The 24,493-nt window shown below is 46.1% G+C and overlaps 1 protein-coding gene across 13 annotated transcripts in view; it reads right to left on the bottom strand.

The window, feature by feature from the left end:
* ARMC8 (armadillo repeat containing 8) overlaps nucleotides 1–24,298 on the bottom strand; it is a 181,839-nt gene extending 157,541 nt beyond the window's left edge. For 3 of the 13 annotated variants that reach the window (XM_073360258.2, XM_073360252.2, XM_073360254.2), the window contains exons 1-3: nucleotides 24,050–24,295; nucleotides 19,966–20,042; nucleotides 12,965–13,036 (exon numbers count right to left, since the gene is read on the bottom strand). In XM_073360258.2, the coding sequence (XP_073216359.1) occupies nucleotides 12,965–13,036; nucleotides 19,966–20,042; nucleotides 24,050–24,094 (194 nt within the window). In that variant the 5' untranslated portion in view covers nucleotides 24,095–24,295. Of the gene's footprint in view, nucleotides 1–12,964; nucleotides 13,040–19,965; nucleotides 20,043–23,875; nucleotides 24,009–24,049 lie in introns of those variants that run through there. The other 10 variants (XM_073360256.1, XM_073360257.1, XM_073360255.1 and 7 more) reach the window with 6 other exon arrangements.
* Nucleotides 24,299–24,493: the final 195 nt, after the last annotated feature.

Raw genomic sequence — 24,493 nt, 5'->3', positions numbered from 1 at the left:
TAAACAAAAGTTACTAGGTGACTGTGTGGAGTAAAAGGCATTGAAATTAAATGAATGTTGGTTAGTGAACCTTAGTGAATATTATAATAGTGACTATGTCAGCTTCAAAAATTAGTTCTGCTTTTCCTGTAGCTTTGTCTCTGAAGATCCAGAAACATTTACTTCTTCAAAGTGGCCATCCTGAAGGTATACTGCAATATACTTTAAATGAGTGACAGGCAAATGTAATTGTCTTAAGTGCTTTGGTCTCACTAGCAATCCAGCATACAAGATATCTATACACCTCTAAAAATAGTTCAAAATTGCCACAAAGTCATCGGCAAGAGCTTGATGTTGCCATCAACTTTTGGGACTTAAACAGTAAAATTTGAAAATGTCTACAAATACTAGAGAGCAGGATCATCTGAGATCCAGAATAGCTTGCATGCCATTTGAGCAGCCTATATTCACTGCTGATCACTAAACTGAGGTTCCTCACTTATTTGAGCTGTCTTGGTTCCCAAAACTTCGAAAGCAGTCTTTATTTCCTGCCTGATGTCATCAGCTATCCCAGATTTCAAGTCTATCGGTCAAAGAATACAAGGGCTCCCATGATCAAGGTCTGATATACAGAAGCTCTTGATCAACTATAGCTCTGCCAGCAGGTGAGTAATAAAACTAGCTCTCTTTATGTATTTCTAAGATATTTCCCAAAGAGATGTTCCAATTGCCTCTCTGAAGTATTTCACTCCAGGGATGTTAATATAACTTCAGCCAAGATTCAGGTCAGTTACCTGCAAGCTGAGAAGTAATTCAAAACAAGTCATCTTTAATATCAGCATTCCTTGTTAGATAAAGGAGCAAAGTTTTGTATCTCCTCACGTTGCATTTTACAGAGCAATCTAGCAATAGGAATTCTTTATGGACATAGACATTTTCCACTGTCACGCATCTCACATGAGCAGCAGAGTATCTTCCATGAAGTCTGAAAATTGCGTTGATAGCCAAGTTTAAAAAAAGACATTAGACTCTCAATATTATTTTCTAGTGACTTTTGACTGGGCTACATCTGCATTTTGTAGGATTTCCCTTTACTCCACACATCACCATGATATGAGTTTCTCTATAAGAGCAAATCCATCTAACACCTAAAAATCAATCAGCTGAAGGCTAAAAGGCCATCAAATGAATAAAAATTGATATTTAGTGTTTGGTTAAAGCTTCTGGCTGAATAAATTTGAGATTGTAACTAACTTCTCTGTCTTAGGTTTGGGATGATGTAGTGATAGTTGTCTGAGTGTGCAGTAGCTCAGATTAGAGTGTGAACTATTCAATGAGGCATTAGCTCGGAAGGTTGGTGACTTTTTAAATATTTTATATATTTATTTATTTATTTTAAAAAACAACTTTCCCTGCTGATTACACTAGCAGAATCAAGTTATTGTGCTTACCTATTCTTGGAGATAGTGGCATAGGGAAGGGCATTTAGATGCTGCTAAACTGCTGGAATGGGGAAAATGCATTCAGATAACCTGGACCCCATAATGTAATGTCCCCTCCATCCCTGCCCAACAGAAGAAGGTAAAGAGATATGCATCACTAGCACTGAAAGCCTCATCTGCCTCCTGGATTCCAAAAAACAAGTCCAACTCCCACATTTTCCTGGGTACCAAGAGTACCACTTGTCCACTACCCAGCTGTCAAAAAAGCTTCCCCCTACACACTCTCGCAAAAACTTCTACAATGCAGTTATCAATGTACCACAGAACTTAGGGTCCTTGCCAAAGAACTCACACCCAGCTTGCCACTGCATTCAAAGTGCTTCCAATATGGGTCTCCTGTTCTGAGGCAACAAATTTGGGGGCATGACATGTGGCTGGTAGGTAGCTTGCAGGGCAGCAGACTAGGGGATATGGAGGGACCAATGAGAAATAATATGCTCCTTCACATCTTAATTGTAAGTTCGGTTAAAGGGTCAGAACAGAGGTGGGCAATGAAACTGAATGACCCAAGAACTCCGACAGCCATGATCATCCTGCTACCCTCAATCCCTCTGGCTCACTTCTTAAGGGACTCTTTGGTCCCTTCATAGCCTGCCAATCTTAAAGTGGTTTAAAATAGTGGTGGGTTCAGAGGCAGCATCACCTCAATCTGTGGACTCTGCCACATGATTTCACTCTAATGTACCTCATAGGGCAGATGGTTCTGATTACAACTATGGTGAAAGGGAGAGAAGACTTTGGAAAGGAAGTTGTAGCATATGGTCATCACTACTTTAACCAAATAAAAAATCACGAGAAGATACACAAGAATGCATGGTCAGCTGCCTCTACTTCTTGGCCAAGGTCTCAACCACAAAAATGCTATCTTCCAAGAAAGTAGGGTGAGTGGGAAGAGAGGAGAGTGACAAAGAACTATAAGTACTACAATAAGGCTCCAGGGAGGTACATGGAACCTAGAGGTACACATATTTCCTCAAAGATGGAACACTAGGTGCAAGAGCACACCAGAACTCTCTATATCCTTCCTTAATCTCTTTAGACATTTAATCTGGGTGCAAAAAGAAATTTTAAAAAGGAAAACCTAATGACAGTAGGAAAGTACAACTCCTTTAGGCAAAGCTTTTCTATAAGCATGCCATTGGGAGAAAATGATCCAAACCCTGTTCATATTATTGAAGTACCCCTCTTTCTAGGCAACAAGAACGTTTTAATAACTTTCCTAAATCAAGTCTCAACATGTTTCTCTCACAAATCAGGTCCAATAGAAAAAGAAGCCTTCTCAGTATATGGGGAAGGGGCTTAGGTCAACATATCCTTCAGCAGAGGAAAGGAAATCGTGACCCCCTGGTTTTGTGGTGGGCAAAATCCACACACCTGTAGGATTTTTTCTCCTCTTGTACGTCTTGGGGCACAGTGATTGTACAGTGCTTAGTGCAATGGGGCCCAGCTCATGGATAAGGTTTTCCAATTACTACTAAGATGACTGATCTTATTTTTCTTAGCATTCTCCACAGATTAAATGTCAAGAAGTGAACACAAATGGCAACCTAACTTCCAGGAATCAAGCCAGCACCTTCCATGATCATTTCATGGTCTCCATATACGTTATTAAACTTATCCATCTTTCTGTTGTTTCTTGTGGTGAACAGCTGAAAGGTGTTCCTCTTAAGAGCCCATTCACCTAGATGGATTTATCTCAGCTAGTTTCCTCAGTGTTTTCCTTTATTACTACAAGGGGAGCTGGAGGGAAAAACGGTTACCTACCTTCTCATAACTGTTGTTCTTCTAAATGTGTTGCTCATGTTCAATCCAATAGCGGTGTGTGTGCACCACATGTACGATCGTTGGAAGGTTTTTCCCCTAGCAGTACCCGTCAGGTCAGCTGTGGAGACCCCTGGAGTGGCGCCTTTATGGCGGTGTATATAGGTCCCTGCCGACTCACCGCCTGCTCAGTTCCTTCTTGCTGGAATACTCCAACAGAGGGGAGGCAGGCGGGATTTGGAATGGACATGAGCAACGCATCTCGAAGAACAGTTATGAGAGGTAGGTAATCGTTTTTTCTTCTTCGAGTGATTGCTCTTGTGCATTCCAATAGGTGACTTCCAAGCAGTTTCCCTGGGGGAGGGGTCGGAGATCACCTGGTTGCTGAGTGCAGGACTGCCCTGCCAAAGGCTGCATCATCCCTTGCCTGTGGGTAATAACGTAGTGTGACGTGAAGGTGTGGATGGAAGACCATGTTGCTGCCTTCCATATGTCCTGGACAGGGACCTGTGCCAGGAATGCTATGGACGATGCCTGCGCTCTTGTGGAGTGTGCCATAAGCGGAGGGGCTGGAATTTTAGCCAGGTTGTAGCAAGTCATGATGCAGGACTTGATCCATGATGAAATGCGCTGGGACGAGATCTGGAGCCCTCATCCTTTCTGCGATTGCAATAAGGAGCTGTAGCGACTTACGAAATGGCTTTGTGCGCTCAATGCAGAATGCTAGGGCACGCCTAACGTCCAGGGAATGGAACATGCATTCTCTGATACTGGCATGGGGCTTAGGGAAGAACACAGGTAAAAATATGTATTTTTTCACATGAAACTGTGAGACTACCTTTGGCAGAAATGCAGGGTGAGGGCATAGCTTCACCTTGTCTTGAAAAAGACCATATGGGGGGCTCAGAAGTCAGCACTCTGAGCTCAGATACCCTTCTGGCCGAGGTTATGGCCACCAGAAAGGCTACCTTCTAGGAAAGGTAGGACAGAGGGCAGGTTGCCATGGGCTCGAAAGGGGGCCCCATGAGTGCAGACAGGACCAGGTTGAGGTCCCACTGGGGAACGGGCCATTGTACCTAGGGATAAAGTCTGCCCAAGCCCTTGAGAAACCGGCCCACCATGGGATTACCAAAAACTGACCTACCTGCTGCCCCCAGGTGAATGGCCGAAATGGCAGCCAGGTGTACCCTGAGAGATGATATGCCAACCCCTGCTGCTTGAGGTATAACAGGTAGTCCAAAATAAGGGCAATTGGGGCTAGCCGTGGTTTGGTTCCCCTCTGCAGAGACCAGATGGGCAAAGTGGAAGCATTTTTCAGGTACGTGGCATGAGTGGAGGGTTCCCTACTTCCCAGCAGGACCTCTCTCACTGGGTCCAAACACTGAAGCTCAAGAGGGTTCAGCCATGGAGTATCCATGCCATGAGGTGGAGGGACTCCAGACTGAGGTGTTGCAGATGGCCATGGTCCTGTGTGATAAGGGTCAGGCACACGGGAAGGGCTAGTGGTCTGTCCACTGAGAGGTTCAACAACACTGTGAACCAGTGCTGCCGGGCCATGCTGACGCTATGAGGATCAAGGAAGCCCCATCCCGGTGAGTCTTGAAGAGGCTTTTGTACATGAGAGGGAAGGGCGGAAACACGTACAGCAGGTGACTCGTCCATGAAAGATGAAAGGCATCCGCGATGAATCCTGGACTGTGGTTCAGGAAAGAGCAGAACCGCTGGCACTTCCTGTTGCTGCGCAAACAGATCTATGTCGGGAGAGCCCCACCTCTGGAAAATCGAATGTACAATGTCTGGCCTGAGGGACCCTTCGTGACCATGAAATGAGCAGCCAAGGCGATTGGCTAGCTCGTTTTGCGTTCCCGGAAGGTGTATCAAGTGGGCAATTCAAAAATCCCACAGCCCGAGGGCTTCCTGGCACAGGGGAGAGGAGCAAGCACCACCTTGTTTGTTTATATAGAACATCGCTGTGGTGTCGTCCGTCTGCACCGACCTACCTGTGCCCTGCAGGTGGGCCTGGAACGCTTGGCATGCCAGACAAACCACCCTCAGCTCCCTTACGTTGATATGCAGCGATAGTTCCGTGTGGGACCATAGGCCTTGGGTTCTGATATTGCCCAGGTGCACTCCCCAACAGAGTGCCGAGGCGTTTGTAACTAGGGATAGGGTAGGTTGGGGTTTGGTAAAGGGTACTCCCGCACAGACAACTTGTGGTTGCAGCCACCAGAGAAGAGACTCGAGGATGCAACGGGGGAGGGTAACTATCACATCCAGTCAGTCCCTGCCCGGCCTGTGCACCCATGCCAACCACACCTGGAGGGGCTGAAGGCATAACCTGGCATGCTGAACCACGTATGTGCAGGCTGCCATATGCTCCAATAGTTTCATGCAATTTCTGGCCGTGGTTCTGGAAAATCAGTGATAATGACCAAGAGTGCTTGGAAGCGGCAGCTTGGGCAGGAACACCCTGGCCTGCATGGAGTCCAACAGAGCTCCTATGAATTCTATTCTCCTTGTCGGAGCCAGTGTAGATTTGGGCACATTCAGTACGAGGCCCAGCCTGCGGAACGTGGCCCAGGCCAGAGACACATGCTCTCCGGCCCATACTTGCGACTCGACCTTGATGAGCCAGTCACCCAGGTATGGGAACACTTGCACCTGACGTTTGGGGAGGAAGGCTGCCACAACCACCATACACTTGGTGAATACTCGGAAGGCTGCTGAGAGCCCAAACAGGAACACCCTGAATGGGTAGTGCTGGCCACTGACCACGAATCTCAGGAATTCTCTGTTGGCTGGGATGAGGGATATATGGAAGTATGCATCTTTCAAATTGAGGTTGGCTTACCATTCCCCTGGATCCAGGGAAGGAATGATGGCGGCCAGAGAGATCGTGCAAAACTTCACTTTCCTTATTAATGTGTTGAGGTCTCGCAGATCCAGGATAGGCTGGAGCCCACCCTTGGCCTTGGGGATGAGGAAATAGCAGTAGAAGAACCCCTTGCCCCAGAACTCCTGAGGAACCTCCTCTATTGCCCCAGAGCGAGGAGCGATTGCACCTCCTGCAAGAGGAGTTGTTTGTGAGAAGAGTCCCTGAAGAGGGATGGGGAAGGGGAGTGGGAGGGAACAGAATTGGATAGAATATCCCACCCCTATCAGGCTGAGGACCCAGCGATCTGACATGATCTGGGACCAAGCCCAGTAGAAGTCAGAGAGTCGATTCACAAGGGGGGGGGCGCTAAGGATCCAAGACTGAAACTGATGCTCCGTCCTCGGGCGCATCTTCAAAAGTTTGGCTTCGGGCCAAGGGGCTGTTTGGCCAAACCCTGGCCTTGGCCTGAGGAGGACTGTGGCAGGCACCTCCTATTATTTCTGCCCCGTCTCCTTGACGAGTCTTGCCTAGGAAGCCCAGAGCAGAAGTGGAATGGGGGCTGAAGCTTAAAAGGCTTTCTTTGAGGTGCAGGGGTGTGGATCCCGAAAGACTTCAAGATCCCACAAGTCCTTAAGGCTGTGCACGCAAGAGTCCGTATTTTGGGCAAACAGGCCTGCACAGTCAAAGGGAAAGTCCTGAATTGTGTTCTGGACCTCAGGTGGTATCTCCGACACCTGGAGCCACACACTGCGTCTCATTGTAATAGTGGTGGCCATGGTCCGAGCCGCCAAGTCCGCCGCAACTAACACGGCCTGGAGGGAGGTTCTGGAGACCACCCTGCCCTCCTCAAGGAGCGTGCTAAACTCCTTGCACAAGTCAGCCGGAAGCAACTCCTGGAACTTTGCCAATGAGCTCCAGGAGTTGAAAGCATAGTGGCTGAGTACTGCTTGCTGTTTGGCCACTCAAAGCTGGAGCCCCCAGTCGAGAAGATCTTTCGGCCAAAAAGGTCCAGCTTCTTAGCATCCCAGGACTTAGGCGCGGGACCTGGCTGTCCTTGCTTCTCTTTGTGAAAAGGTGTGTGTATCCTTTCTGCAGCACAAAATAGCGTCTTTCCACCTCTTTAGCAGTGGGTGGTATAGAGGCCAGAGTCTGCCGGAGCACCTTAGTGGTGTTTTGGATTGTTCTTATTAGGAGCAAAGCCACCCTAGAAGGACCCTCCAGGGCAAGGATATCCAGCATCATGTCAGACTCCTCCATGACCTCCTCTGCCTGGAGGCTGAGGTTTAGGGCCACCCTCCTAAGAAGGTCCTGGTGTTCCTCGCTGGTAGGGTGGTGGTGATGCCCTCCACCACCTCATCTGGCTAGGAAGAGCAGCAGCCCGTGGCATAGGGTCTTCCTGTTTTTCTGGCTCTCTGGAGGCTGGGTCAGGTACCTCGGAGCCTCCCATGACCTGTCACATGCGGGGTCCGGCGAGCCAGCGACATTGCTGGGGGGGAGGGGAGGGTGCAGGCTGCAGATGCCACCAATGCCAGCCTGGATAGACGCTGCAGCTGATGCCGCCACCGCCGCTGATGCCTGGACTTGCAGTGCTGGGGACTCCACTGCTGTGGCAATGAGGTCCCGTGCTGCCTCGTAGGTATCCGGCATGGAGGGAAGGTCGAGTTCTTCCTCCAAATCCTCCCGAGTCGAGAAGTTCACCAGTACCAGACTTGACAGGCCTGAAGTTGGGGCCGGAATCAATGGTGCAGGGTCTTGAGGCCCAGACCGTGGGTGTCCCACCAGAGGACGCACCCCGCTGGAGTCCCCTTGCACCTTCTTGACAGGGGAACGACCCGTCTGCCTTCTTTTTCTTATGTGACACTGGGGACTCTGATCGGTGCCGCCTGGTAGCACTGGCCTTACGAGTTGGGGAGCGGAGCTGGTGCTCCTTAGAAGAGTCCTTCTTTGGTGCCGGGACATCCCACACTGAGGCCGGGGTGCTGTGCACCAATGATGCCGGTGCTGCTTCCGGTGCCAGCTGTGGGTGGAGGGCTGACTCCATCAGGAATAGCTTCAAACAATAGTCCCATTCTCTCTTAGTCCTGGGTCTAAAGCGCCTGCAAATTGGGCACTTATCTGTCTGATGGCCCTCTCCTATACACTTGAGACAGGCAGTGTGCGGATCGCCTGTGGGCATAGGTTTCACATGCCTCTCACACACCTTAAACCCCTGTGACCGAGGTATGCCCCAGTGCCTGGGGAAACTAGGGTAGGGAGAAGCCCCCCAAAGTAAGTCCAACTAACTACAAACTACTATATAACGAACTAACAACTATGTACAACGAAGAAAAGGGAACCACTAGGTAGGCACTTGCGAATGCAAGAGAGTGAGCTGTTCCAAAGACCGTCACTGGCAGCAAGAAGGAACTGAGCAGCCAGCAGGTCGGCAGGGATCTATATACACTGCCATAAAGGTGCCACTCCAGCGGTCTCCACAGGCGACCTAACGGGTACCGCTAGGGGAAAAACCTTCCAACGATCATGCACACGGCCTGCGCACACACCTATTAGAATGCACATGAGCAACCACTTGAACTTTAAGGTTTCTTTCCACCAAGAAGCATGGTTTTTCTGCTTTGTTTAGGCAAGGGCAGTTCACACAGGCTGAAAACAGACCGCACAGCAGTAGCAGAAGATGGTAACTAAGATTTGTTTCTGAAAGCCAACATGGGTCTGTTCCACAATAGTAACATATAAATTTCTTTTCATTAGGTACCAGACACCTTGTGTAGTTTTCAAACTAAGCCCTTTCCCCACATCATATAAAACTATCATCTATGGTCAGATACATCCCAAGAAGATTTTGTAGGGGCATCCCATTCATATCTGGCCAACCCACTGTTTGGAGCATCTCCTCACTGAGACTACGAATGCACCAGCATCTCCAACTGTATCCCAAAACACATAGTAAACACAGAGTAAAAACTGCTCTAAGGATTTGAGGTGTAACTGGACTGGGGAAGGAGAGGAGTGGGGGAACCTTGACAAGATATAACAAGGCCCAGTAGAGAGGCAAGTGATCTCACCTTGACCATTTCCTAGACATGCACAAAATTACTGAGCTATTCCAGCTACTCCACCCTGTCAAGCAATGGGAGTAACAGTTTTTAAAATTTCTGCAAGTGCTTCAAAGCAAGACAGATGTTGAGGCATCAAAAATCTTTGTTGCATTGATCAAACCCAGAGACTAAAAGTTGTTCCAGAGTAACAGCCCTGTTAGTCTGTATTCGCAAAAAGAAAAGGAGTACTTGTAGCACCTTAGAGACTAACAAATTTATTTGAGCATAAGCTTTCGTGAGCTACAGCTCACTTCATCGGATGAGCATCCGATGAAGTGAGCTGTAGCTCACGAAAGCTTATGCTCAAATAAATCTGTTAGTCTCTAAGGTGCCACAAGTACTCCTTTTTAAAAAGTTGTTTGTATCTGGTCACCTCCCATAGTGTTTCTTAGAAAGGATCTGTTACTAGGTAGCTGAAATATGGGATTACATTAAGATTCCCTCTCTTGAGAAAAGTGCAACCACATCATTTTTATGAAAGTTTTTGTGATGGCTGCAAAGCTGAAAGGTAAAAACTTATTGGAAATTAGGTCATCCTATTGAAAAATGCTGGAACTTTTGATGGTATACAGATGTGAAGAAAAGTACTTTGCACATCTATATTCACCAGAAAAACCCTTGGTCTGAGGGCTGACAGGGAGGACATGGGATTCCATTTTAATTTTTGACAACGGACTAATGAACTAACTAGTTTTGTAGTTTTAGATGAGTGTCCCCCTTGTTTTTTGAGAAATGGAAAAAAGTTAAGGATGCTCCTAAGAAATAATCAGGATGGGAAAATTAGTAAGTGGCTCCTTTGTCAAGAAGACAAAATGAAAACTTGCCAAAAGAATGCTGAGGGAAGCACAGAGAAAGGGACAGAAAATAATTACATTGAGGAAAGAAGAGGCTGGGGAGATTTTATTTATATATACTCAGGGCAAACTGATTCTCTCCTTAGTGACATGGCGGGGGCGTTACAGAATTCTTCGATCTGGCTATCCACTTGGGGAGGGAGAGAAGAATTCTGTAATATACCCCCCATGTCACTATGGAGAGAATCAATTTACCCTGAGTAAATGCAGTCCAATTTTTCTTTTCTTTCTTTTTTTTTGGGGGGGGGGCGGGAAAGAGGTGGTGTTGAAATCAACTCCTTAATTTATCCTACTGAACAGAGTGAACTGACATCAAGGGGATGCTTATTCTGAACCCTAGTCTGGGAAGGTCTGGCGTGCTTGCTGGATTTCCAAAAGGAACTGGACTGTAAAGGTTCACTGGGGACTTTGATTTGGAATTCATTCATTCCTTTTTTTTTTTTAAACTTAAATTTCACTACCACATTATAGGAAGCAAAAGGAGTCTTTCAAGTACTATTCTGTGATCTGATTTATCTCTGTCAAAGAGGCCCTGGGGTGATTATATCAGCCTCTAAAGGGACAGAGGATTATTTGGGAGACGCTGTCATTGAACAATCCAGCCAGGGAGAAAAATCTTCCTGGGTCTTCCAGTCCAACTTATATTTATTAATAAACATGGTCCTAAAATCCTTAATATAGGATACTTCCCAGCATGATCTTTACCAAAATTACTCTTGAGGAATTCTGCACCACAGCGCAATGCAAAATTTCGCAGAAATGAATGTTGTGCATGCAGAATTTGGTTTCCCCCACAGAAATTGGCTGCAGTGCTGCTGGCTGCCACTAGGGGCTCTGGACCCGGCAGAGCCCAGCTCACACATAGAAGACACTCCTGGGGAGCGGGGGAGGGAACTAGAGGGTTCCTGGCAGCTGCAGTTCCCAGCTTCCCCTGAGGGAAGGAGATAGAGACACGCAGGAAACTCCATGCAAGCCAGGGACCAAGCATCAGGCTGTTTCTCCCTCTGGATCCCTGAGCTCTGGGGTGCATGGGGGTAGGTGTCTGGGCTTGGGGGGCCACGGCTGGGCTCTGGGGAGGAGAGGGGGCAGGTGTCTGGGCAAAGGGGGGGCCCCCACGACTGGGCTCTGTAGGGGAGGTGGGTTGGGTGTATTGTCTGGGTGAGGAGCTCCGTGGCTGGGCTCTTAGGGGGAGTAGCTGTGGGTGTCTGGCCCCCCGATTGGGCTCTGGTGGCGTGGAAAGGGACAGAGAAAGAGGAACTAGGTTGTCATAGGGGTTTCTTTAACTCTGTACTCCGGGGGGGGCGGGGAGCGAGAGTGTGTGTGTGTGTATTGTTACAGACATACTTGCTGACAGGTATTTTGAAATAAATTACCAAATACTTGGAACTGGCATGATTATGTAGTGTTATTTTGACAAATAAAATTTGCAGAATTTTAAAATATAGTGTGCAGAATTTTTAATTTTTTAGCGCAAAATGCCCCCAGGAGTACAAAATGAAGACAGGCAAGGTCTTTTCCCTATAGGTTTTATCAGGATAAATGGAGAATCTTTTTCTAGTTACAGGCTGACTCTTTAGGATCCTCACAACATATTTTCATGACATTGAAGATCTTGGCAGACTCTGGAATTTGGGATACAGACTCTGGAATTTCAGTATCAGGCTCAAAAGAAGGGGGAATCTCCCCACCCTCTGTATGCACAGCAACAGCAGAGGATGGGACGATAAGAGGCACACAAAGGCTTGGAAGGTCTGCTCAATTTGAAGGAAAGCCAGATTCAAGAACTGGAGAATATACACACCTGTTAGAAGGTTCAAGAGGAAGAGTGCTCTGCCACAGAGAGAACCCCAGGGGCATCTTTTTGGGGGGTGGAATCTGCCCTGAACTATGCCTGTACTCTAGCAAATACCTGGTTTTTACCAACCCTGAAGCTAGCGTCTTCCTTTAAGCTATTTGCATTTGGTAAGGAGGGAAGGAAGAGGGAAAGTTCACCAGATTTTGGAGAGCCTTTTCATCAGTGTAAACTCCTGGGGAATCTGGAAGACTAGCATCACCCTGCAAGCTTACTGTCCTGCCAGGGAAGAGCAGATAGGACCTGTTAACGCAAGCCACTCTTTCATGAGCCACCAGAACCTGCCTCACGAGGCGGGACCGGGACCCGAGTTGGGACCAAGAGTGGGCTGCACAATGAAGCACAATTGGTGCACTCTGTTCTTCCACATATTCCCCCTCCTGTCACCTTGCTGCAGCTAAAGGCTGAATGACAGCCAAGCCTTGTGGAGGGGAAGGGAAGAGTCACAAAATGACAATTTCTCATTGGGTACCAGAGAAGCACAAAAGAAGCATCCCATTAATTTGCACCAGTGGAACCAGGAAGTATTAACACTTGCTGAAGCAATAAGTTGGTGATACTGGGAAATTATTTCTTTATTTTTGTTATTCTGTGAACTGGGTAAGGGACAGAAACTAAGGTTATCTTTGTGTTTATTACGTTATTGCTTTAGAATGGTACCTTTAATGTAAAATTGCAAAATTCTGCTAGCCCTCTCACAGATTGATTTACTACAGCATGGGAGTAAAATATAATCACTTATCTATCATCAATGTTATAAAAGTTGGAAATTAGATTTTGTACTTAGGCCGGTAGGTTTTCATACCAATATGCCAAGGTTGCTTTAATTAATTCCTTAACATTCCAATGATAAGCATATTTACTCAATCACCTGTTCTGTAATACATGAACTTAAATATTCCAAGTCTCTAAAAATTACATTAGGGAAAGTAATCAGCCAACTACAGCTTTCAAAATCAGGTCAAAAGCAGTGCCTGTGATGGAGAGATATTTATTCCCAACCTATTGTGAATTAGTGAAAAAAAGAGTAGCAGAGGACATACCTTGGAACTGCTCCCAAAACAATCAAGTTCGCTTTTTGTTTGTTGTTTCCAATTACAGCATTTTTCATATCTCTGTAAATCCAGAAAGAAAAACAAACCCTGGTAAATTACGCTGAGGTACTAAGTAAATTTTATAAAATTGAGCCCTGTTTCCACAGATTCTATCAAACTCTTTCAGATCTCCATTCTGCACCTACAGAGCTGAACACTGCTTCAGGACACAGTACCTTTCCAACATCTTTGGCCACAAAACCCAGATCTCCAGGTTTCCACTCTGCCCCAGCTCATTCAAATGAGCAAAAACCCATGCCACTTTACGTTAGAATCACACGTGGAAGCAAGTCATTACTGATGAAGTCAGATGGACCACTTGATCATGCCCACCTACTTCATCCAGCATCTAAAATAAGTCAGCTGTGGGGAAAACATTAAACCTTGGTAATGTGAAATCAGAAGCACGGTTCTGATGGGAGCAGGGAAAAGTCACTTCTTACCAAAGGGGAGAGGAAGGAAGGATAGTCCAGTGATTAGGGTGCAAGCCTGGGACGCTGGAGACAAGGGTTTAACTCCCTGCTCCACCACAGGCTTCCCGTTTAACCTTAGTGAAGGTTACAACCTGTATGTGAGACCACCTTCTGTTGGTGGAAAAGATAAGCTTGAAGACCCCAGGTTTTCCAGCATCAGAAGGTGATCCAATAAAAGATATTATCTCACCCACCTTGTGTCTCTCATATCCCGAGATCAACACGGCTACAACAACACTGCAAACAACAGCCTCTATGCCTCTGGTTCCCCAGCTGTAGAGTGGAAATAACAGCACTTTCCTACCTCACAGGAATATTATGAGAATAAATACATTAAGGGACTGTAAGGTGTTCAGATCGTATGGTAGTGGAGGTTAGATAGTACCTAGGATAAGAAGGCAGGACTACTCCAAACAAGAGGCAGCTGTCTAATATAACAGTTCTACATCCCAGGCAAGCTCCTGTTGAAATGCTTAGTTTGCAATCTAATATGGTGCAGAAAGTTACTGTTGTATACTAAAAACCACAAAGCACTCACTTGGATTTTTTACATTAGTTGCTTTTATTATACACATGATTCTCAATGAGTTTCAGGGAAGACCAGCAGTCTGTTACATTACCAGCTTCCAGACAACTCAATAGAACAAATTTCTTAACTTCTCTCAAACTGTATCAAGATGTAATTGATCTTAGACTTTGCAAATGCAGAAAGCATAAAAAAATTCATTTTTGACTATTCAAAACCCTCCGAACTAGCAGAAAGGCAAGATACACAAGACTTCTAAGTTCAGTTCATGCATTTCACAACTCTAAGCTTTCAGAGTCGGATTAAGTAAAACTGTACCCCAATTTTTTTCAAATGGTTTCTCATCTTCAGTGTTCGCTATTAGAAAGTTCTCTATCCAAAGCAATGTTCAGACTGCCATTAAGGCCCTCTATTTTCACTCACAGTTTTTTCAACAAAGTCTCACTTTACAGCCAAAGTGTTTCCATGTTGGACCTTTTGGGGGATTTAGATAAGGCAGGGGTTGGCAAACTTTTTGGTCCGAGGGCCACATTGGGGTTGCAAAACTGTATGGAGGGCTGGGTAGGGAAGGCTGTGCCTCCACAAACAGCCTGGCCCCTGCCCCCTATCTGCCCCCTCCCACTTTCCACCCCTTGACTGCCCCCCTTAGAGCCCTCAACACATCCAACCCTCCCCGCTCCTTGTCCCCTGACTGCCCCTGCCCGGGACCCCCCCGTGCCATGACAGGCCCCTGGGACTCCCATGCCTATCCAACTCCCCCCGTTCCCTGTCTTCCCTGACCCCTATCCAACACCCCCTGCTCCCTGTCCCGACCCCATCCACACCCCCATCCCTGACAGGCCCCTCAGGACTCCCACACCTTTTCAACCCCCCCCGCCCCGTTTCCTGTCCTCTGACTGCCCCCCCCAGAACCTCCACCCCCTACTCCCTGTCCCCTGACTGCCCGCCCTTTATGCGACCCCCCTACCCCCGCTCCCTTACCATGCCGCTCAGAGCGGCAGGAGCTCGCAGCCACGCTGCCCAGCAGGAGCGGCGGGCCAGAGCGCTGGCAGAGCAGCGATGCTGCGGGGGAGGGGGGACAGCAGGGGAGGGGCCAGGGGCTGGCCTCCCCGGACAAAAGCTCAGGAGCCGGGCAAGACAGTCCCACGGGACGGATGTGGCCCGCGGGCTGTAGTTTGCCCATCTCTGAGATAAGGGCAAAACAACTGAAATGCCTTTTTTTAAAAAAAAAAACACATTAAAATAAACTTTAGAAGACTAAGTTTGCGTGTGTGTGTTCCTAACTGAAGGCTAGTCACCATGCCAACTAAGGAGGAGTTAGGTGTTAAGAAAACAATATTTGCACCAGGTGCACTAAAAAATTTCCACCAATCTTACAGTTGCAGTGCAATCCATGGAATTTTACATTTACAGACACAATTTTAATTGGATTTGCTTGTCAGTTTGTGTTTGCTTTTCTCTGTACCACTATTTAAGCAAGGTCAACAGAAAGATTAAGCGTTTTCGTCTCTTCCTGATTTTTTCCCCCTAAAAGCCAGGGAAAAAGAAGGAAATTCTAGGCAGAACTGGTAGCTACTGTTGTCTAACACTTTTCCATTACAAAAACCGGTTTTTCAATTGTTTATAACTTTGCCAAGCTGTTCAGGTAAAAACTTTCCATAACGTACATACATACGTATGTGTGTGTGTTTAGAAGCATTAGCACCTACAGGCTTTGGAACATGGACTTCAAATTTGGTGGGGTTTGCATTAGTGTCAGATGTGCCTGGCTTTTCCTTTCCCTATGAAAAATCCACCCAAATTTGACCAAGTTATATGCAGATGCGCAGTGCTTCGTTAGAGACTGGCAGCTCTGTTCTCCAAAAAATCTGCCTGCAATGAGCATGCTCCACTAGGGTGACCAGACAGCAAGTCTGAAAAACTGGGACAAGGTCTTGGGGGAGGGGAGGAGAGAGATAATAGGCACTTTATATAAGACAAAGCCCCAAATATTGAGACTGTCCCTATAAAATCTGTTCACCCTATGCCGCACCCACACACAGCTCCTATGCCGCACCCACACACAGTTCCTATGTCCCTAGTGGACAAACAAGTTTCACTGAAGTCTGTGGCTGCTGCAAGTGCTCAGCATATCTTCTTCATAAATTATGAAGCCAAAAAGGGACCACTGTGATCATGTAGTCTGATCTTCTGTGTAACACAGACCATAGAACTTCCCCAAAATAATTCTTAGAGCATATATTTTAGAAAAACATCCGATCTTGATTTAAGAATTACCAGTTATGGAGAATCCACCATAACCCTTGATAAACTGCTCCACTGATTAACTACTCACTGTTATTTTACATCTTATTTCAAGCCTGAATTTGTCTAGCTTCAACTTTCAGCCATTGGGTCATATTATACATTTCTCTGCTATACTGAAGAGCCTATTATCAAATATTTGTTACCCATCTAGACAATTATAGACTAATCAAGTCACCCCTTATGCTCTTTGTTCAGCTAAATAGATTGAGCTCCTTCAGTCTGTCACTAAAAGGCATGTTTTCTAATCCTTTCATCATTTTTGAGGCTCTTCTCTGAACCTCTCTGATTTATCAGCATCCTTCCAGAACTGTGGAAACCAGAAATGGACACAGTATTGCAGCAGCGGTCACACCAGTGCCAAATACAGAGGTAATATAACCTCTCTACTCCTACTCGAGATTCCCACATTTATGCATCCAAGGATTGCATTGGCTCATTTGGCACCGTGTGCTACTGGGAGCTCCTCATGTTCAGCTTGATTATCCATCAATATCCTCAATCCTTTTCAGAGTCTGTTTCCCAGGATAGAGTCCTCCATTCTGTAAGTGTAGACTACATTCTTTGTTCCTAGATGTATATGTTTACATTTAACCATATTAAAAAGCATATTGTTTGCTTGCACCTGCTTACCAAGCAATCCAGATCACCTGTATCAATGACCTATCCTCTTTATTATTAACCACTCCCCCATTTGTTGTGTCACCTGCAAACTAACAGTGATAATTTTATGTTTTCTTCCAGGTCATTAATAAAAATGTTAAATAGTATAGGGTCAAAAACCAATTCCTGTGGGAACCCAGTAAAAACACACCCACTCCACGAGGATTCCCTGTTTACAATTATATTTAGAGACATATCAGTTAGCCAGTTTTTAATTAATTTAACATGCGCCATGTTAATTCGATATCGTTCTACTTTTTTTTAATTAACATATTGTGCGGTACTAAGTCAAATGCCTCACGAAAGTCTAAGGCCTTGTCTACACTACAAAATTAAGTCAAGTCAACATATAGCCCCCACAGTAATTACAGCAGCCTTTCATGTCCATAGTGGCCCCTTCTGTTGGCAGTGCAGGTCCTCACCAGGAGCTCTTCCACCAACTGAAGTGAGGCATTGTAGAGCACTGACAGCCCCATGTGGTGCTCACAGCCCAGAGCACCAGACCCGCTTCTGGGGCTGCCAGTCTGGATCCCTGCTGTCGCCTCCCAGTGAGGGATTTGAGGGAGGGAGGGGAAGGACAGCCCCACAGCCTCCCAGTGAGGGACTGGGGGAGAGGGGCAGAGAAGAACCCAAGACCGACAGCCTCCTGGTGAGAGATGCGGGGGGTCAGGCTGACATCCAACAGGCAATGTAATTACACCCTAACTACATGGAACAAAGCATTACACCTCTCATGGAGGTGGAGTTATTAGGTCGCTGTAGTGGGCGACTCTCATCAGCGGGAGCACCACTGTAGTGTAGACACCTACAGAGTTAGGTCAACATAAGCTGTCTTACATCAACTTACCTCTGGAGCGTAGACCAGCCCTAAGTATATTACATCAACATGTTACCCTTCTCAGTCAAACTTATAATCTCATCAAAAGGAGATATCAAGTTAGTTTAACAAGATCTATTGTCCAAAAACCCATGTTGATTGGCATTAACTATATTACCCTCCTTTAAGTCTATATTCATCGAGTCCCACGTCAACTGCTCCATTATCTTATTTGGTGTTGATCTCAGACTGACAGGCCTATAATTACACAGGTCATCCCAATTACTCTTAAAAAATTGGCATATTAGCTTTCTTCCAGTCTTCTGGAACTTTTCGAGGGTTCCAAGACCTTTTGAAAATGGACACCAATGCTCAAGCAAGATCTTCACCCATCTCTTTTTTAAAAACCTCTTGGATACAAGTTACTTGGACCTACTGATTTAAAAATTTTAAAAGTATTGGCTGCCTCCACCATGTGGAGGCTACTGCTCTAATTTCAAGGCAGTCTCTTCCTTGAAGCTTTTCCCTCACACGTTGCTGCCAAGGCTCACAGCAACAGGCTCAGAAGAACTGGCTGTTTGGAGCAACAAGTTCAGGGGAGAAGTGTCCCCTGCTGCCCCCCACAGCACTAGTGCCCAAAAGGTGGGGAAAGCAAGAGGTGAGATCCCAGATCCCCAAAGGGGATGGGTGGGTGAGAAAGGAGTGCATATAAGTACCATGGGGAAGAGTGTGGTGACAAAGAGGCAGGATGCAGTGTCCAGAATACAGGATTGAGACAAGAAAAGTTTATAAAAGGGGTGGGGGTGTGGGGAGGACTGCCTACAGTGGGAACAAAGATCTAATTTGACAAAAAGGAAGGAAACAAAATGCATTTATTTAAATTGTCTTTAATGCAATATTTAACTTCACTAACTGAAAAGCACATTCTGTAGTCAGACTAGATTGCAAGATTCACTTCTTGCCCGTGAATTTTACTCCTAGCCCACAGCCTGAGTGAAAAGGTAATCAAGTCCTCACCACAGAATGAGTCTGATGCCTCTGATCTAGGGAAATGCTTTCGATGATTAGTTGAGTTATCCGAAGAGGTTGACTGCAATTTTTGCTTCTTTTTTGACAATTTTTTCCTTAGAGACTTATGGCAAAACTTGGCTAGAGAATGAGATGGGCTTGGGAAGGAACCATAAGTGAGACTGGACCTTGGTCTTCTCAAAAAGCAAGCGTGGGGGAAAGGAGAGTGCAGATGGAGTCTGATTCTTCTACACTGAGTGAAGACAAAGAATCTGTAACATTTACACTGCATGATTTGGGGTAGGGAAGTGTGTCTTGATCCAAGTCAGAGTTGCTGTTTAAACAGAGAACAACTTGAGGCTTAAGAGCCAGATGGGAGCCTGAGGTGTTTCCAGTTCTATAAGAGCAGACTGACCCAAGAGGCAGTGTTGTAGTGTGTTTGTGGACTTTCAAGGTAGTAATCAACAGAGGGGCCAGGCATTAGTGCCAAGACACATTCTGGGACACATGAGAGAGAGTTGAAAGGCAAGGAGACAGCCTGTCCCAGGAAGTCAGTCCTGGGCAGCTCAAGGCCTTTTTTGCAGTGTTGCTGTGTAAAGGTGGAGGGATGAAGAATTTGTGGACCCAAGTGGAGACAGGAAACAACCTTATAGCATCAGTCAACAAACCCTGAAAGTTTTCCTTCAAAATCTTTCTATCAACACCTTCTCCCTACTACTACTGATGCTAGGCTAGAGGAAGAGAAAAAATAGATTCTGCCTGAGCAAGTTGAGAGAGGCTTCCCTGTGCTGAGGCTGAGTCAGAAGGTCAATACAATGTTCTATACATACTAGCAAGGGAAGACTGTTGAAGCAGGGGGTGGACACATCTGCTGTGGTGATGGAATAAGGACAGAATTCCAATCAGACCTGAAAGAAGGGCACCTGCTGCTCTTCTGGTGATTGTGAGGCTGCGCTACCAACAGTATGCACTACAAAGCGATAATATACTAAAATATGATTGTGTTTTTGTATCTGATCCATGTAATACTTTCCAAAATAAATTCATGTAGAAATTTGCAGAGTATCCCTTTCTTTCCCTTCAAGTGCAAAGCTGCCGGGTTTCAAGCAAACCTAGACTACTAATGATAGAACTTCAAACTCAAGTTCATATTACTTACATGACACCTTGCAGGACTTTCTGGGGATCAGGATCAAATAATCTGTCAACATAATGGCGACTGCTAGCAGTTACTTCCTACGGAGAAAAGGAGAATTTATACTTTGTCAATTCATGCAGTGGCAAATTCCAAATTAACAGCAATGCCCAATGACACACAAAACTACAAAACCTACCAGACAAGATAGTGATAGAACTGCACGATCACATTCAAATGCATAATATTTACAACCAAACAACTTTTAAGTTAGGCGTTAACACTGTGTGTGAGAGTGCAATTTTGAATGGGATGTGCTTATTTTGGTATTCATACATTGGGAATGAAAGGAATTGTATAGGCATTGTGTGGGCATTCTAATGTTTGTGTTTGAGACAAATGAGTCATGTTTGGTCTAGATGTCAGGGTTGCCTTAATTTGTAATTTAACCACTTTTTTGTGGTTGAACGGAAAGGCAATACTTGCGGAACATTACCAGTTCGTTAACTTTTTTTTGTGGAGATGTATTATAACCCCACACAGGAAAAAAGTTCATAAAACAGTTAAGGTTGCTCAAGAGGAATACCCACCTACATAAACCCTAAAAACAAGGGAGTGCTCAGTTAAGGTATCCTTCTTCAACACACCTTACCCTCACACATCACATTCGCCAGTTTCATTGACAGAGTCTGCCTTTCTATAAATAAGTCCAACACACTCCAACGCATACAGTAACAATACATACTGCATTCCTCACAAGACTAATTTAAAACTCTGATCCCAGAAACTACATATGTATCCGCTAAATATTTATGCACCATTTATTTTCCCTTAAGATGTCCAAGGTTGGAAGTGCATTCAAGTGACTAGCATCCCAAATCTTCCCTTCCTAGAAGGGAAGAAGGGAGGGAAAGCTTCCACTCCAAGTTCACGATGACATACATACAACAAAGTGTTTTTCTTTCATCTCAGCAAACTGTTCTCAACTTCCCAGAAAATTCATCAGGCCACAATAAAAGGTGGCCTAATTTTCAAAGGTGGAGAGCACGCAGAGATTCCATTGACTTTAATGGAATTTGCTGGTACTCAGCACTCCTGAAAGTCTGATGACTTATTTAGGCTTTCCTAAACTAACATGTAGAGTTAACTACAGGCATCCAGTTTGGAAGAATGGATGCCAACCTGGAAAAGTGGTATTGTTTGCCAGCTGAGCCTTTTCCCTTTATTAGGCTTCTCATATTCCTCCCCAATGACTTTCTTGAGGAATGAAAGGGAACTAAGTTCAGTCATGCTTTTTGAGTGGGGAAATATGTGCCCTTGGATTTAATTTACTCCTCTTTATCCAGCTGAATTTCAAGGATGTCCATTATCTTCCTCCCTACCATCTCATGACTATCTGGGAGAAGCGAAAAGAACCTAAAGGCCCCCTGCTTCATTATGCCACCTACATTCTACAGGAATGCTTGCCTATCTGTCCCAAGGATGAAGCTTTTGAGAGTAGAACGGGCTCAGTAGTAGACTTCCACCACCACCAGAAATATATCCAGAGCAAACCCTGTGTATAAATGCAAAATGAAGACCTCCCAATAAGTGCTGATTCTAATCTAGACGGTCCTTTAGCTTATTGACTAGTACTAACCTTGCCACACAAAGGTTAACTTGTTCACTCACTGCTGGGAGGAACATCTCATCACCAATATCCATAAGAATGAGTCTCTCAAACCTCCCCAGATTTTTCATATCTATTGTTACCAGATTTTATTTGCTCATAGTTTCAAAATATATATCCTTCAGTCTTGTAAGGAGTAGCGAACAGAAACGGTAATATAAAAAACAAATAGCAACTGGGGTATAATATAACCTTGGCACTATTCTATTCAAACACAAGTAACACTTGCCTTCACACTGCTTAAAAATCAAAATTAAAGACACAGATACTTCAGCTTTTAAGGTACCCATTTCAGACTGGCAAGTAGGATTTTGGTTCACAGTGTTTTCATTTTAAGATGTGGGACAGTTGCATTTAGTAATAAACACTGTTACCCAGAGGTGAAGGGGCAATGTATTCCTTTATTTTGCCATTTAAATAAAAACCACTGCCAATTATAACAAAAAATCAAAGAAACGCCACAACAGTCTTTCCTTTTTCTCTAATCACAACCTTCCACTTTTTCTCAGCGCAATGGTGGGTGCACTAGAGTGCAACCACCATGGGTATTCTGTCTGTTACCTCCTCCCTTCAGACCAACAGGAAAAGGAAATGCTTTCATGCTACGACTCCTGGGTTTTTCCATTCTAAAACTCCAGTGCTGTAGAGGAAGGACATCTACACCAACATGTCAGCATAGCAGCAGCGGATGAGCCTCTTCACAAGACAGCAGCAACATGGCCATCAGAAGAGCACTCAAAAGTGCTACAAAGAGCAGTCTTCAGTGACCAAGACAAAATTATTATTTGCCAGTGATGAGTGGGCAAGGGAGCTTCAAAAGCCCTGAACTGACAGCAGTTTTCATAAGAAAGGAACCTGCATCCCTATATATGGTGCAAAGTTTATAGTGAAACTGTGTAGATTCAACACCAATACGGGTAGAGGAAGGTAAAATGAATACTTTCTGAAAAAAGTACCATATCTGCATCGGGGGTGGGGTGGGGTGGACAACAACACTGAAAATTATATATATTGCAACAAAAAGAACCAGAGAATCCTGAATATTTAACATCCAAAACACTGATTTTTTTTAAATTAGAGTATCCAACACAAAAAGTGTTAGTACACAATACTGTTTTGGCTCTTACATCTTTCCCCACATCTAGCTATAAGGCATCTATTAGCTACATAATAAAATACAAAAAGAAAAGGAGTACTTGTAGCACCTTAGCGACTAACCAATTTATTTGAGCATAAGCTTTCGTGAGCTACAGCTCACTTCATAGGATGCATAAAGTGGAAAATGCAGTGAGGATGATTTATACACACAGACCATGAAAAAATGGGTGTTTATCACTTCAAAAGGTTTTGTTAAACCCTGGATTTGTGCTGGAAATGGCCCACCTTGATTATCATGCACATTGTAAGGAGAGTGATCACTTTAGATAAGCTATTATCAGCAGGAGAGTGGGGTGTGGGGGGAGAGAAAACCTTTTGAAGTGATAAACACCCATTTTTTCATGGTCTGTGTGTATAAAACATCCTCACTGCATTTTCCACTTTATGTATCTGATGAAGTGAGCTGTAAGTTCACGAAAGCTTATGCTCAAATAAACTGGTTAGTCTCTAAGGTGCCACAAGTACTCCTTTTCTTTTTGCGAATACAGACTAACACGGCTGCTGCTCTGAAACCTAATAAAATACAGACACATACGCAAAAGGCATACATACACTAAGCTATAATTTTCTGTCTTCATTTAGGCACCATTTTCATTTCTTTATTCCTTTTTTCCCCAACAGACACATTCTCTCCCTTTTTCATGCTATTTTCCAATTTGTCTAGTTTATCTATTTCCTCTATCCTTTCTCACCTCTTCCGCATGTCTCATATGTGCTTCCCCATCTCTTTTCCCTTCAGTGCGTCCCTCCTGGATCCTCCCCAGCTCCACAAGGGGGTGCCTTATCTTGCCTGGGGCCCGCCCTCCTCGGTAGTAGAGGCAGAGCGAGGAGGGACGAGAAGGCGAACTGAGGCGGCTCGCTCTCCCCCCCCTGGGCCCTGTGGTTTCTCCTGAGTCTCTCTCCCCCGCCGCCGGGATGCACAGGCGCCGGGCACTGGGGGGTCACACTCACACCAGTGGGCAGCTTCCTATCTCTGCACTGACAGGCCCAGGCCATGATGGCTGGCACAGCCAGGCCCCTGCCCGCGGGCCCAACAGGGCACGCCTGGGGGAGCGTCCCCAACTGACAGCACCTAACGCTGCTCGCCTGGGACAGATCCACGCTGACCTCGGTAAAGAAGCCAGGGCCCCCGGCCGCCCGGAGAGGAAGGGCAGGGGGGAGCCAGAGCCCCCGGCCGCCCGCGCCAGGGCTCCGTCGGGTTTCCCCCTCCTGCATAACACCGCACAGGACAAGCCGCCGAGCGGGCTCCAGGGCCCCGCTGGGGAAGGGCCGGGCACTCACCGAGAGGACGCTCATGCGGAGCGGCGTCTCCAGCACACACGCCATCTTGGGGGCGCGCGCGGCAACGACGGCACCCAACCCCGCGCGAGGCGGCCAGCGCTACCGCCGCCGAGCCCGGCCCATCGCCGGGGGAGGGGGAGGGGGAGGGGGCGGGGGCGGCGCTAGCGCCTGGCCCGGCCACAGGAGCCGCTCTAACAGATCGGCCAAATCCAAACTCTCCGCCTGTGGCCCAAACGGGTGCGCATGCGCCCACTGAGGCCGCCCGCGGGGGGGCCGGCCGGAATATTTCCTCCTGCGGGGGGTGGGGGGGGTTACAGTGTGCATGTGCCGGCAGCACCGCAGAGGTCTTTGAGGTACCACCCGACTCCTTGTTTTTGTGGATACAGACTAACAGGACTACCCCTCGGATATCTGGCAGGGCGGGGGAGCGCAGGGAGGGGAAAT

The sequence above is a fragment of the Lepidochelys kempii genome, chromosome 9, assembly GCF_965140285.1.
Source record: "Lepidochelys kempii isolate rLepKem1 chromosome 9, rLepKem1.hap1, whole genome shotgun sequence".
NCBI lineage: Eukaryota > Metazoa > Chordata > Testudines > Cheloniidae > Lepidochelys > Lepidochelys kempii.
This window is presented reverse-complemented; position numbering and strand designations above follow the sequence as displayed.